This window comes from Dicentrarchus labrax, unplaced genomic scaffold (assembly GCF_905237075.1).
Source record: "Dicentrarchus labrax unplaced genomic scaffold, dlabrax2021, whole genome shotgun sequence".
NCBI classification, from domain to species: domain Eukaryota; kingdom Metazoa; phylum Chordata; class Actinopteri; family Moronidae; genus Dicentrarchus; species Dicentrarchus labrax.
Genome location: NW_026136722.1, coordinates 16,602,468 through 16,616,338, shown reverse-complemented (window position 1 = coordinate 16,616,338; position 13,871 = coordinate 16,602,468). Strand labels below are relative to the sequence as shown.

Below are 13,871 nucleotides of genomic sequence, written 5' to 3'. Positions count from 1 at the left end.
CACGACTGAGGCGCCAGATATTGAATGTATTAAGAATAAACTAAATATGCAACTTCATTTGGTGGCAAATTCTATCTTTTTTTCGCGATATTTGCGTATTAAAAGCTCGATACTTTGTCTAATAGTCTGTTTCACGCGTACCCGGCCCACCACTGGGGGCGATAGTGAGCGCAACGTCGAACGCGCAACACCTTTCAGAGCAACAGAAGAAGAAAGCCGGACGTCGTATCTCGTACGCATGGCGGTTTTTTAGGACATTATTTTTCTTCTGAACAGATTTTCCCCAAAACTTTTATCTTATTTTGAGAATATTTTTCGCCGAGTGCATTAAAACAGAACACAGGTAAGTTACGTGCTGTAACGTTAGTTCAGCGCGGGAAGCTATCGTTAGCTTAAAGGCTTTAAAACGTCGCCGGTCATTCATCGTTAGCATCGTTAGCATCGTTAGCTTTGTGCTCGCTCATTGTATCGTTAACACAAGAAAAAGAGCAGTTTTTAATCATCTACGAGTTTTTACTTGAGTCAGATTTTAGTCAGATTTTTTTCTGCCGACGCAACTTTTCTGTAAGTTTAATAAATATCTATTTTAAAACCGGTTGTTCGTGTTTATGCTGCATGCGGAGTTAGCATTGGCTGTAGTGGTAAACTTCATGTTGTTGACCGGTTAGAGTCAGAAACAGAAAGAATTAAGAAGTTCTCACTTGCTCTCAACTGCTGGTAGCTGACTTTAGGTCTTTAACTTTATGTGTGTCTCATATAAAATGTTGGATCCTGTTTAGATATTGTGTTTGCAATAAATGAAAGATGTGAATATATATATATATATATATAAATATATGAGCCCTCTTTCAGCTCTCTACTGAGATGGAGGCTGATCTCTACGACGAGTTTGGAAACTACATCGGTCCAGAGCTGGACTCTGATGATGATGAAGATGATCTGGATGCAGAGGACAGAGATGTTGACGAGGTACTCTTCAAAATCAGTACAGACAGTTATTGTAAGGTAGTGCTTTTAGGACGGCAACAGTAACTCTCTCCGCGCGCAGGGTGATGAAGATGAGGACGACGAGCCTGCTGATGCGGATGAAGATGTCCCGGGTATGGAGGTGGTCCTGCACGAGGACAAGAAGTACTATCCTACAGCGGAGGAGGTTTACGGGCCCGAAGTGGAAACGATTGTTCAAGAGGAAGACACACAACCTCTTACAGGTTAGATTCAAAGAAAAGAGCACCACAGTTTACATTAAAGTAGGATTTGGTTACGTCATCCACATGTTTTCGCATGTTTATAATAGTGTGTGATGCTAATAAGTCATATGCAGTTGAGGTAAACACACAAACGCTGTTGTTTTCTCTCCACTCCAGAGCCCATCATCAAGCCTGTGAAGAACAAGCAGTTCACCCTGATGGAACAGGAGTTACCTGCCACTGTTTACGACATGGAGTGAGTCATCTGCAGCAATATGTGCATGATGTTTGTTTTCTTTATACGATCGTTCATCCAGGTGGTAGCTGGATTAACAGCACTTGACTTATCTTGAGTATTCAGTTCATGTCTTCCATCTACACGTGTTCACTGAGTGTCTCTCAAGCTGTGATCTCCCTCCTGTCTGTTGGCAGATTCCTTGCAGATCTGATGGACGGTCCTGAGCTAATCCGTAACGTCACCCTGTGTGGTCACCTTCACCACGGCAAGGTTAGCGTCTGCCCGACGGCTGCTTCTGGCTCAGTTTCTCTTTTTAGCCACGGGTTTGCAGTCGAGGCTCTTCTGTGGCATTTAGCCAAAAGAGGACACGTGTTTCTAAAATGAATCTTTTGGAGCATTTGGGGATTTAATGAATTTGTTTATTCCATTCAGACCTGTTTTGTGGACTGCCTGATTGAACAGACGCACCCAGAAATCAGGAAGAGAGATGATGTGGATGTGAGTGTTGACTGTAATAATAAACACACAGTATTATTTATTACACTTGTGGGTATGACAACAGAAACTAACATGACTTTTGATTCCCCCCCCCAGCTGCGATACACAGACATCCTCTTTACAGAGCAGGAGGTGAGTGGTTTGGTGAGGAGGTTGCAGGACCGTGTCACCAGAAATGATAATTTTAAGGAAATAACCTTTTGAAATAATAGGATTAGAATTATATTATATCTTGTACTTTTTCCATAGAGAGGAGTTGGTATCAAGAGTACCCCTGTCACAATGGTCCTGCCAGACTCCAGAGGCAAATCCTACCTGTTCAACATCATGGATACACCAGGTATAGTTTGTCTGCTGGATGCTTTGATTCCTGAATGTGTGTGTTTGGGGTTTTGATGTTTTAATAGCAGAAAGTGATGTAAAACCTTGTGTGTCCCTCAAAGGCCACGTCAACTTCTCTGACGAGGTCACGTCTAGCATCCGGATCTCAGATGGTGTTGTCCTCTTCATCGATGCAGCAGAAGGAGTGAGTCACTTATTTATTTATTTAGGTCTTCTCCCAATCCTGCACTTATGCATATATGTTGACGTTCTTCAGCTTCCCATATAACCCCGACCTCTGCGTGTCTCTGCCCAGGTGATGCTGAATACAGAGCGTCTGATCAAACACGCAGTCCAGGAGCGTATGGCCATCACCATCTGCATCAACAAGGTGGACCGGCTCATCGTGGAGCTCAAACTGCCTCCCACAGACGCTTATTATAAACTTCGTCACATTGTGGATGAGGTCAATGGTTTGCTCAGGTAATGCTTTAAAATCCATAATGTCCACATTGTCTGGAGAGCGCGATGCAGCGCTACAAGTGAGACTTCATGGTTTGGTTATTTGTCCTCCTTCAGCACATACTCCACAGATGAGAACTTGGTGGTCTCTCCCCTCCTTGGAAACGTGTGCTTCGCCAGCTCTCAGTACAGTATCTGTTTCACCCTGGGGTCCTTTGCAAAGATCTACTCAGACACCTACGGTAAGACAGCTCTTCGGCACAATGCTCTCACAAACAGTTGGTGAGGTATTAACTAACGCCTCTCTTTGTGTTTGCAGGTGACATCAACTATAATGAGTTTTCAAAGAGGCTTTGGGGAGACATTTATTTCAACCCCAAAACGTGAGTCACTCATTTGGATTTCAACAGAATGCTAATATTACGTGCTAAGCCATTCTCCTCTTTTAACATAATCTTATTTGTCAATGTCTTTTCTTTTGTTCAGCCGCAAGTTCACAAAGAAAGCTCCCAGCAGTAATTCTCAGCGCAGCTTTGTGGAATTTGTTCTGGAGCCTCTCTACAAGATCCTCTCACAGGTCAGAGATATATATATATATTTTCCAAATGTGTAACAAGGCTACACAGCTAGCTCAGTACCTTCAGGCCCCATCAGGCTCAGGCTGAGTTGCCAACCTCATTGTGTAATCCTCACCCAAATCCTCTTTGTGTCTAGGTGGTTGGGGATGTGGACACATCTCTCCCCCGAGTTCTGGATGAGCTGGGGATCCACCTGAGTAAAGAGGAACTGAAGCTGAACATCAGACCCCTGCTGAGGCTGGTCTGTAACCGCTTCTTCGGAGAGTTCACTGGTACGGTTTCATTTGTTTTGATTTATTTTATTTGTGCTATTGATTAAGTATTTTATCATTTTGTATAGAAAAAATAAATAATAACTGTAAATACTACAGAGGCACCGTATCCATTTTACAGCTTTACGCAATATGTCAAGATTACAATCTTAATCTGAAGATAAATGGTCTTGCCTCGTGAACATGTAAAGCCAGACATGAATCTCTTCCCTGCAGGCTTTGTGGACATGTGCATACATCACATCCCCTCACCACAAGAGGGTGCTAAGAACAAGATAGAGCACACATACGCAGGAGGTCTGGACTCAGACCTGGGGGAGGCCATGGCAGAGTGCGACCCTGACGTGAGTATAATGGAGACAGAGCAGGAGTCTCCTGCAGTATGTTCCTAGTCAAGGCAGAGAAATCAATAGTGTCATTCAAACAAATTAAGCCTGTTTTTAATTGGCTTGACTTGAACGAGCTGTTTAATAAGCCAATTTAAAACAGTGCAGCCACTGATCACAGTTTCCATTTGAAAGTCTTACTGCCTCTTTATATTTCTGGAGGGAGAAACTGTGGTAAGACTTTCCTGCCCTATTTTCTGTCCCTCTCTCTTAACCCTCTTTCCTGCTCACCCCGTGTCTCTCGCCCTCAGGGTCCTTTGATGTGCCACACCACTAAGATGTACAGCACAGAGGATGGGGTTCAGTTCCATGCGTTTGGCAGGGTGCTGAGCGGGACCATTCAGGCAGGCCAACCTGTCAAGGTTTTAGGAGAGAACTACACCCTGGAAGATGAGGAGGACTCCCAGGTCTGCACTGTGGGCCGTCTCTGGATCTCAGTTGCCAGGTATGCCGCAGGGGTTTGGTTAGCCACGTTTGTAGAGTAATCAGTCATTGTTTGTATTAAATGTTACTATTCCATCTGCATTCCTAGATACCAAATAGAAGTGAACAGAGTGCCGGCTGGCAACTGGGTTCTCATTGAAGGTTGTGACCAGCCAATTGTCAAGACCGCCACAATCACAGAGCCCAGAGGGAATGAAGAGGTGAGACATAATAGAAAAATACCATTTATACCTTCTTTTTTTTAAAATATTGTATTAGAAACAGTATAGTTTACCCTTTTCACTTTCTCTAACAGGCTCAGATTTTCAGGCCGCTGAAGTTCAACACAGCATCAGTCATAAAAATTGCAGTGGAGCCCGTCAACCCATCAGAGCTACCGAAAATGTTGGACGGACTGAGGAAGGTCAACAAGAGCTATCCATCTCTCACCACAAAGGTATGTCACCACAACAAGTACAGAAGTAGGTCCAGTGGTGCAATGCAGTGAGATTAGAAAAGGTATTGGGCTTGTAATACGTACGTTGCAGAGATTTTAATTTACATATGAATAATCTACTAATTATAATCTACTGAGTAATAACTGAGATTACAAACGTTTTTTTTTCTTTCTGGGTTAAAAAAATACAAATATCCTGAAGGAAAGACAAATATAGAAGGTAAAAACTGATCTCAACAATAAATATGTGTGTGTTTGTGTCTTTCAGGTGGAGGAGTCTGGAGAGCACGTTATCTTGGGGACAGGAGAGCTCTACCTGGACTGTGTCATGCACGACCTGCGAAAGATGTACTCTGAGATCGACATTAAAGTAATTTCTCTCACTGCTGCTTTGTTTGTATCACACAATCTTTTAGCTTCCCTTCGTGCAGGAAAATAAGAAAACATCAGAAGCTAATTTAATTACTGCCCAGCTGTAGTTGAAATTTCAGTCTATTAAAAGGCAGATAACAGTATACTGTAATGTTTCTCTGTGTAATCATGCTTATCTCTATCCACAGGTTGCTGACCCCGTTGTGACTTTCTGTGAAACAGTTGTAGAGACATCGTCACTTAAGTGCTTTGCTGAAACGCCCAACAAAAAGTGAGTGTGCGACATAACATTTGTAGATGTTATCTACAAATTTAATGAAGCGAGTGCTAGATTTGAGTGATTTAAAATTCACCTCTCTTTCTAACATGGACTATTTTTGAGACTGTCAGGGAGTTAAATGTGTGCACTGTTCGGAGTCCTTCCCTCTGGCCGAGTGTCTCCCCTGCCCAGAATGATGTGATTGACAGCTGTGTGATGTGATTGACAGGAATAAGATCACCATGATTGCTGAGCCCTTGGAGAAGGGTCTGGCTGAGGACATCGAGAACGAAGTGGTGCAGATCACGTGGAACAGGTATGATGTAAAAGATATTACCGTCACACTATAGAACTGCAGTTCTCTTAATTAATTTAAATGATATAATGTCCCTTTCATGTTAGATGTATCTATAGATTTTCTCCAGTTCAGTCTGATATTGTTGTAGCCTTATTAATTTCCCCACATTTCAGAGCCATTCTGACCGATCATTCATTCTCATTATTCCCTCGGTTTGTCAAGATAAATGAGCTAGCAAGTAAGAATAATGATTGGTTCTTTAATTAAATGCTGTCATTGAAGAAGGTACAGAGGTATAGAAGTACCCAGGGCTGAAATAGTCATTTAAAATGTGCAGTTATTGGGTGTGTGGGTAATATTCCTCTTAAATCCATTGCAACTTATCATGCATGGACCAAGAGGTGTGCATTCTTTGAAGTGCCCACCATCAATTTTAATTTTTAAGACAATCATTTTGTGCAATTTAAGAACAATTAAATTACAGTCAGTAAATCTGTCAGTGTGTCTTTTAATTTCCTTTGATATTCGTTTAATTTAGATCAGATTTTCTGAAAACTAACAGAATAACGTGTTAAAGTTTAAAAGTCAACTTGAGACAACAATCATGGATTTCTATTTCACCTGGTCAGCTTTAGAAGGACGTTAGAAAATCTTGTAAGAAATGCTAAATATAAAATGAATGTTAATCACTGATGTATATCTTTATGGAAAAATTGCAATATAGATACACAGTGGAGGATTTCTGTAAAAGGAGAAAGGACAGCCATCTGTCCAAGTGTGTGCTCATTAAAAGCCCTCCCCGGTATATCGATCAGCTCACTCACAGTAATTGAATCATGCACTAAAAGCATGCATGAATTTTCCCCGTCGCTGTGACACGACAAGCATGCGTGCACGTGTGTGTCCTGCTTGAGAGCAGCTTCCTGTCAGTGCTCGGCTCATCCGTCAGGCCATCTGGACCCAGCGGTGCCAGCATGGAGTAGCGATGCCAGAGAAGTGACACACTTCACACGCCATTAAACCGAACCTTCGCTCTACTCCTCCTCTTCCATTAACCCCTCTGCCCCCCCGATCAACCAATCTCCTTAATGTTCCAGCTGACATAACGTGCAGACCTCCTTTCAACCGGTGGCTGTTTTTTTTCCTCGCCGCAGGAAGAAGCTGGGAGAGTTTTTCCAGACGAAGTACGACTGGGATCTGCTGGCTGCCAGGTCTATCTGGGCCTTCGGACCGGACACCACGGGACCGAACATCCTTGTAGACGACACACTGCCCTCGGAGGTGAGTTCTGTACCAGCCAGGCAGGCGAATCACAGCTAAGTAGGGCTGTTTGTTTGTCTGTAGATATATTTATTATCCTGTTTGACAATTGGTACATTTGAATAAGGAAAACATAAAGTAACAGGGAAACTAAATTAATTTAATTTTGGACTATGTCTTCAATTGTAAACATTTACTCTATAAAACATCCCATTGTCCGAAAAAGTGCTATCTTCAAATTACTGAATTTTATTAGATCACCAACCAAACCCCCCCAAAATATTCCATTTGCAAACAGTAGAAGCAGCAAATCCTCACACGAGAGAAGCTGGATCCTGAAAATGTTTGACAATATTGCGTGACAAGTAATGGTTGAGTCATTATTTTGGCTCCAGAGCCAAACACGTCTCTGATTCTATAACAATAGTTATATAATTTATAATTGATATTACGTAAACACTAAATAGGCCATTGTTGCCCCCTCAAACGATGTGCACATCATAAAACATTTGAGTTTGAGATGGTAAAAAAGGAACAAATCCATTCATGAAAGCGCGGGTCAGTACCGCTGTAATAACTGTTTTTGTGCCTAACTCGTGGTGTCTTTCTTTTCCTCGTTAGGTGGACAAGGCGCTTCTCGGCTCAGTCAAAGACAGCATCGTTCAGGGCTTCCAGTGGGGCACCAGAGAGGGGCCTCTGTGCGATGAGCGTAAGTTCTCTCTTCCCTGGATCACGTTATAGGAATAAACCCTTGTTCTCTGTACTGCCATTGGTGCTGGAGTTTCCTCTTATATTTCCGTTATGTATTGTGCGCGAGGAAAATGTAATTATCCTCGTTAGCGTTAAGTTACCATAACTCATTCATTCTGCTGCCCTCAGCCATCAGGAATGTCAAGTTTAAGATCCTGGACGCTGTCATCGCTCAGGAGCCCCTCCACAGAGGAGGAGGCCAGGTCATCCCTACAGCCAGGAGAGTGGTGTACTCCGCTTTCCTCATGGTGAGATCATCCTCTCTAAGCCTATTCTTCTCCTCATCTTCCATTAGCTCCTCCAGGCTTCCTTTTTCTTCCCCACTTTCTTTAATGTTCCATTACCGTGATTACGGTTTGGGATTTTGCTGACGTGCGTTTCTTTTTAATTGTAGTGCGATAACATTCCCGCTTCACAATTTTGGCTTCTTTCCTTCTCTCATTTGGCTCTTTCACTGCGCTTATCAGAAATCCATGGGTCAGCTGTACATTGGGCTAGCCTTAGTGTGTCTCCAGGCTTTTGTCCTCACTCTAATCTGTGGTTTTCCTTGTGTCATAGGCCACTCCGAGGTTGATGGAGCCCTATTACTTTGTGGAGGTTCAGGCTCCAGCTGATTGTGTGTCTGCTGTCTACACAGTGCTGGCTCGAAGAAGGTTTGTATACTCTCTTTATCCCAATATCGAGTCATTTTTTTTTTTTTTTAAATACAGGAATTCCCGTTTTTAAACATTTGGTTTGTCTTTTAACAGGGGTCATGTTACCCAGGATGCACCTATTCCTGGATCTCCTCTCTACACCATTAAGGCTTTCATCCCAGCCATCGACTCCTTCGGCTTTGAGACTGACCTTCGCACACATACACAAGGACAGGCCTTTGCTCTGTCTGTATTCCACCACTGGCAGGTACACAGACCAGCTTTCCTTCTGATATCAGCCAGGTTTCCAACCGAATGTTGCACAAATCAGATTTTAACCAAATTTCTTTCTTTCTTTGTTTTACTGACCCTCTAAGGAAACACTGTCGGTAGAGACAATGGGGGAATTTTGTATTGAAAACACTGTAACTGAACAATATGCAAAAAAAAAGCATATTACTATTATTTTGACAGATATTGCGATAGGAGTTATTTTAGTGGGAATGGAAATGTTTTTTAAATTAATTTTCAAACACCATGATGCTTCATATTTAATGGTATGTTGGATTTTGACCTTCATTGCTTCCATTGGAGATCTCTTCATGACCAGTTTGGAGGATGTTTTCCAGCAACTCATAATTAAGTATTACATATTGACATGGCAGTAAAGTATTTTTTGGGGCTTTTTATTGCCTTTATGATAGAGACAGGAAAGGGGGACAGAGAGAGGGGATGACACACAGCAAGGGGCCGCAGGTCGGATTCGAACCCTGGACCGCTGCAGCAGGGACCCAGCCTCGGTACATGGGTCACCAGCTCTACCCACTGAGCTAACCGGGCGCCCATGGCAGTAAAGTTTTGAGGCAGACTTAAAAAAAAAATACAACCATTCCTCTCAAGCGATAGTGGATCTTTTAATGAATATATAGCAGCTAGAACAATTCAAAGAAAGCCGTGTACTGGGAATTTATTACATCTCTTATGAATAGCACTCTGAATATTACACATTTGTTTTTAATATATTTTTAAAAACCTATTCAGACGCCAAATCAGATTTGTCCTTCTGTCACCCTTACACAAACTAACATGAACAAATATTGTTGCACGTTTATTTACATGCACCAACTCACGCATACACAAAAGTGGCAGCTTGTGCAGCAGAGTGACCAACCTCGTGCACATGTCTGCCACTCTGGCTAAATTGCTTTTGATGTGGACTAGAGTGGAGTGTTGAGTCATTAAGTTTTAACTAAAATGTGGCTGTCTCTGTCTCCGCCTGCCATGTCTGACGTGTGTTTGTGTCTGCACTCTGCAGAGCTGTGTCAGTGAAAATGAACTCCACTTAGGGAGAATTAATACTTTACAACAAACTCACTCGTGTGGAAGGAAAAAAAGGTTTCCCTCAGTGCAAATATTGAATATGTTTTATCGTCTTAATTTGTGCTTTATCCCCTTGAGGTCAAAATGGAAGTGTTAGACAGGAAACCCGACATTAATTATTTATCTACATGCTTGTCCAACACTGGAAACAATATTTGTCGTAGCTATAGAGTGATCCTTTGGGGACATGCATAATAAATGAGAAGTGACAGATTTTTATTTTGTAGAACCACAGATGGGTCAAGCGTGTATTTCACACAAATGTTGTTAGGGCTTGAGAAGTGTATAGAAATGTATTATTAATTGTCTGTCATTGTAGTTGTGTCATGGGATTTTTTTAAAGTTCGTGACATACAGCATCAGCGAAATGAACACCCGCCAGTTGCCAGATGTTGGTACATTTTAGGTTTGGCAGGAAAATAAATTGGGGTCACCAGCCAGATGGTTGGTAAATAGGTTGGGATCACAGCGTGCGGCAAGGTTTACATGGCTGTGTTTTTTTTTTATGTGCACCAGCAGCGACTAGACCCTCGCTGTCCACCGTACCGATCACGGCGTCAGCGAAACGAATCAAAGCAGCTTACTACCATTAATGCTTTCTACTCAATGTCTGTATTTTAGCCGTAAGTAACATCTGATTACATGTTGTTAGAGCTGTGGCAACACAGTTAACCAGAAGAATACGTGAAGTCACAGAGGTTAGCGTTTTTGCTAGAGGTGACGAAGGTGAAGATCCTGCTTAAAATGTGAAGCTCAAATCCATGATGCAATTTTATGGCTGGTACATTCTCTCAGTTTCCTACTATTGGTCCTTATTCCTAAAATTCAGCTATTTAGGCTTCTTGTTACCATCATGTGCGTCCCCGGGGTACCATACCAATCTCTTTGACCGTCTCTCCTCCGATTACTTTCTTAATGGCCAGCTACAGAGTTTATACCTGATACAATCAAGTCCCAACTGTCCTAGAAAAGAAGAATAACCAAGGAGTCCCTGAGCTGTGTTTTTCGCCCCATTAAACTAAAGAGGCCATATTGTGCCTCCCTCATTACTATGATTATGCCAGTATTAGCATGCCAACAGCCACAGTGTTGAGTTTCTGTTGTTAGCAGCTCCCATCCATCTGTTGATTGGGCTTCAGCCACTTATTGATTATTTTTTCCCCCTTTTCCTCCAGTTTTAATCTTTCCCTGCGGCTGGGAATGTCTTATTTACTCCGCTCTACCCTACTTACTTCAGATTCAGCATTCCCAACAAGCCCCCTCTTCCTCTTCCTCCTCCCTTTGTGAAGGTCCTACTATGAGTTCCTTAAGATAATGGATTTAGTGGGTCATTTGAAAAGCCATGCGAACACTTCTTCTAACTCCTGCTCACACCGCATTGCTGCTGCGTTGGTCACAAACTGAAGGAGTGACAGCTCGTACACGTTGCTCTTTCCATCATGTTGATGGACGCACTCCTGACTCAGTAACAATGGGACAGACTTGCAACTGAATCACATATTAAGTGAAAGGTCAGAGCCACTATTAGAAGTGTCCACTCAGTTTGTTAAAGCTCAACATTTGATGTGTTTCATGTTGTCAGATTGTGCTTGGCTGGATACAAAAGGGGAGATTTCCTCTGTGGACTATTCATAGCTGCCATTCTCTCCTCTCTGGGTTAACTAGATTTTATTTTTCCTTTCAGATCGTCCCCGGTGACCCTCTGGACAAGAGTATTGTGATCAGGCCTCTTGAGCCTCAACCTGCCCCCCACCTGGCCAGAGAGTTCATGATCAAGACCCGAAGGCGCAAGGTGAGCCTTTTGTCCACCTTGTCTGTCAGTTAGTGTATCGTAGGTATTTTTTGCATGACTAATATCGTGCGCTTGTTGTTCTGCAGGGTCTGAGCGAGGATGTGAGTATCAGCAAGTTCTTCGACGATCCTATGTTGTTGGAGCTGGCCAAACAGGATGTGGTGCTGAACTACCCCATGTGAGACGGCCAACACTGTCTGCAAACCATAACTGCAGCCCAACACCAAAACCTCCTCTGGTCACTCAACAGCAAATCCTGCTTTTTAAGGATATTTGGGGTATAATCCGGCCAGAATAACACAGAACGCATAGGTTTTCATAGATTCAGGTTAGACGATGGTTACTCTGGATCTCTGAAGACTCCATTGCTATTTTATTAGCTTGTCTCCCGTTTTTTAATGGAACTTCCCGACCATCATTTTTTAAAGTGGAGGTTACATGGATCATTCATCGGGTTGATGGAAACCATGAAAACACAGAGCCCTTGCTGTCTCAGGAGAGTTGTTGCTTTTTCCTTTTGGAAAGCAGCTGTATTTGTCAAACATTGCAGAAGTTTGTTGTGTCACATCTTTCTTCTTGTATTTTTGTTCTTTATATGTACAAATTGTTTTTGTAGAATAAAATAACTTGGAATCCTTTTTTTTAAGAAAAAAAAGTAATTGGATGTCATTGATCTGGTGTAAGTCTGAATAAAAGAAGTCCTTGTGATACAAAGAAAGATGTTTCTTGTTCCCTACTTTCTCAGACTGATTGAGGGCTCCTGCAGTAACCGAGATATAGATGGAGTTAGTATGTTGTTGTCAGTTGGGAAGGTGGAGCGTCGTGGACTCAATTCTCCGTCTGTGGGTCGAGAGTAGTGCGAAGTTGGACCTGTGCTGATGGTTTGAGTGAGTGGTGTGTCTGTTTGGGGTGCTGTGTGGGCAGTGACTGATGGACAGGCTTTGGGATGGTTGGAGGCAGGCGGAGAGGAACCAAAGGTTAGGGACACATGACCGAATAAAAAAGAAAATGGAGGAATGATGCATCATGTCAAGGATGACAGATGTCACTAAAGCAACTTATTACTGACATCTGAGTTAGCTGAAAATGAAAAGTTTGCTCTTTCTCCGTATTTTGAGTCAGTCTATGAATCTCTTGAATGCCAATGAGTGTTTACAACTGTACTCCAGGGGTATGTGGAAAGATTGTGGTGTAGCTTAGCTAAGACCAAAATATATGATAAAAGTACCAAAGACAATAGATGGCTGCCGTCTCTTGACTCAGGTTGACCCAGTTGTAACACATGCTGTGATTCAGATTCAATCAGTATCAAGCAAGGAGAAAACTCAAGATACACAGCTAAATATAACCTGTTCAAACGGAAGTAGTGCAAATTCACAACCTACTGGAAATAAACAACCTGGGCCTAATTATTGACAATTCCAGCAACACCAACTTATATGAATCCTTTTGGAGCATGGTGGATGGTGATGATGAAGGACTTTAAGCTAATCGTGGTCTTGGTAATAAAAATTAATATTCCTATTAACCTTAATTGTAACACCATTTGTCCTGTTTGCATGAATGAAAGTACCCATGTAGATGTCACCGGCAGGAAGGGATGAAAACTAAACAAAAAGTGCACACTGTACAAAGGGCCTCGAGTGTTTACATCATCCAAAGTCCTTTTGTTCGAATGTACAGACGAGAAGAGGATAATCCTGCAGGAGCGGGTCGAGAGCCACTATCTGCTGTGAAACCTGTCGCCGTGCATCATAACCAACACGATTTCAGGCTGACCACAACCACTGTGCTCTGTGAGAGATGAAACTGACAGCCTTTAAAGCGTGTGGTATTTTATCTTTAAGACTGATATGGATCGAGTGGACAATCACTCTAAAGAGCAGCTCTTAACTACACTTCATCACGGCTTGATGCGTGAGTCTTGCCACACCTTCAGAAGACTGTGGTGTCGGAACTGCTCAGCCCTTCATCAGTCGCCACTGACAACCCCCCCAACAGTCCTGGAGGTGGTGGAGATGGGGAAGGTAAAAACAGGGACAGGAAGAGTCAAAAATGGCTTGAGCAGCTTTGACATTTGGACTGAATGTCAATCCTGTCCAGAGAGGCAAGACGTGGGTAGATGGTGATGGGGGGATACTCTGCCCTTTTCCAGTGCTTAAGGGAAGGACAAATGAAGAGATTGAGGAATTGCTGTAAACATGAACGCACCATTAGGGAGAGCTAAGCGCAGTGATGGCACTCCACTCATTAGGGCATTGACGTGCGGCTCCTTTCAGGGTTTGTATTCTCTCACCTCC

At 42.7% G+C, this 13,871-nt stretch overlaps 1 protein-coding gene across 1 annotated transcript; it reads left to right on the top strand.

Annotated features, from left to right (window-relative positions):
• The first annotated feature begins 185 nt into the window (after positions 1–185).
• eftud2 (elongation factor Tu GTP binding domain containing 2) lies at positions 186–12,289 on the top strand. The gene is made up of 28 exons (XM_051388364.1): positions 186–343; positions 853–969; positions 1,049–1,211; positions 1,368–1,446; positions 1,623–1,698; positions 1,861–1,926; positions 2,023–2,058; positions 2,176–2,266; positions 2,370–2,452; positions 2,564–2,730; positions 2,827–2,951; positions 3,029–3,092; positions 3,196–3,286; positions 3,424–3,559; positions 3,776–3,903; positions 4,197–4,390; positions 4,478–4,589; positions 4,685–4,825; positions 5,094–5,195; positions 5,386–5,468; positions 5,686–5,772; positions 6,909–7,035; positions 7,636–7,723; positions 7,894–8,012; positions 8,323–8,417; positions 8,514–8,667; positions 11,464–11,571; positions 11,658–12,289. The coding sequence occupies exons 2-28, from the start codon at positions 865–867 to the stop codon at positions 11,751–11,753; spliced, it is 2,916 nt and encodes a 971-aa protein (XP_051244324.1). The 5' UTR covers positions 186–343; positions 853–864; the 3' UTR covers positions 11,754–12,289.
• The last annotated feature ends 1,582 nt before the right edge of the window (positions 12,290–13,871 follow it).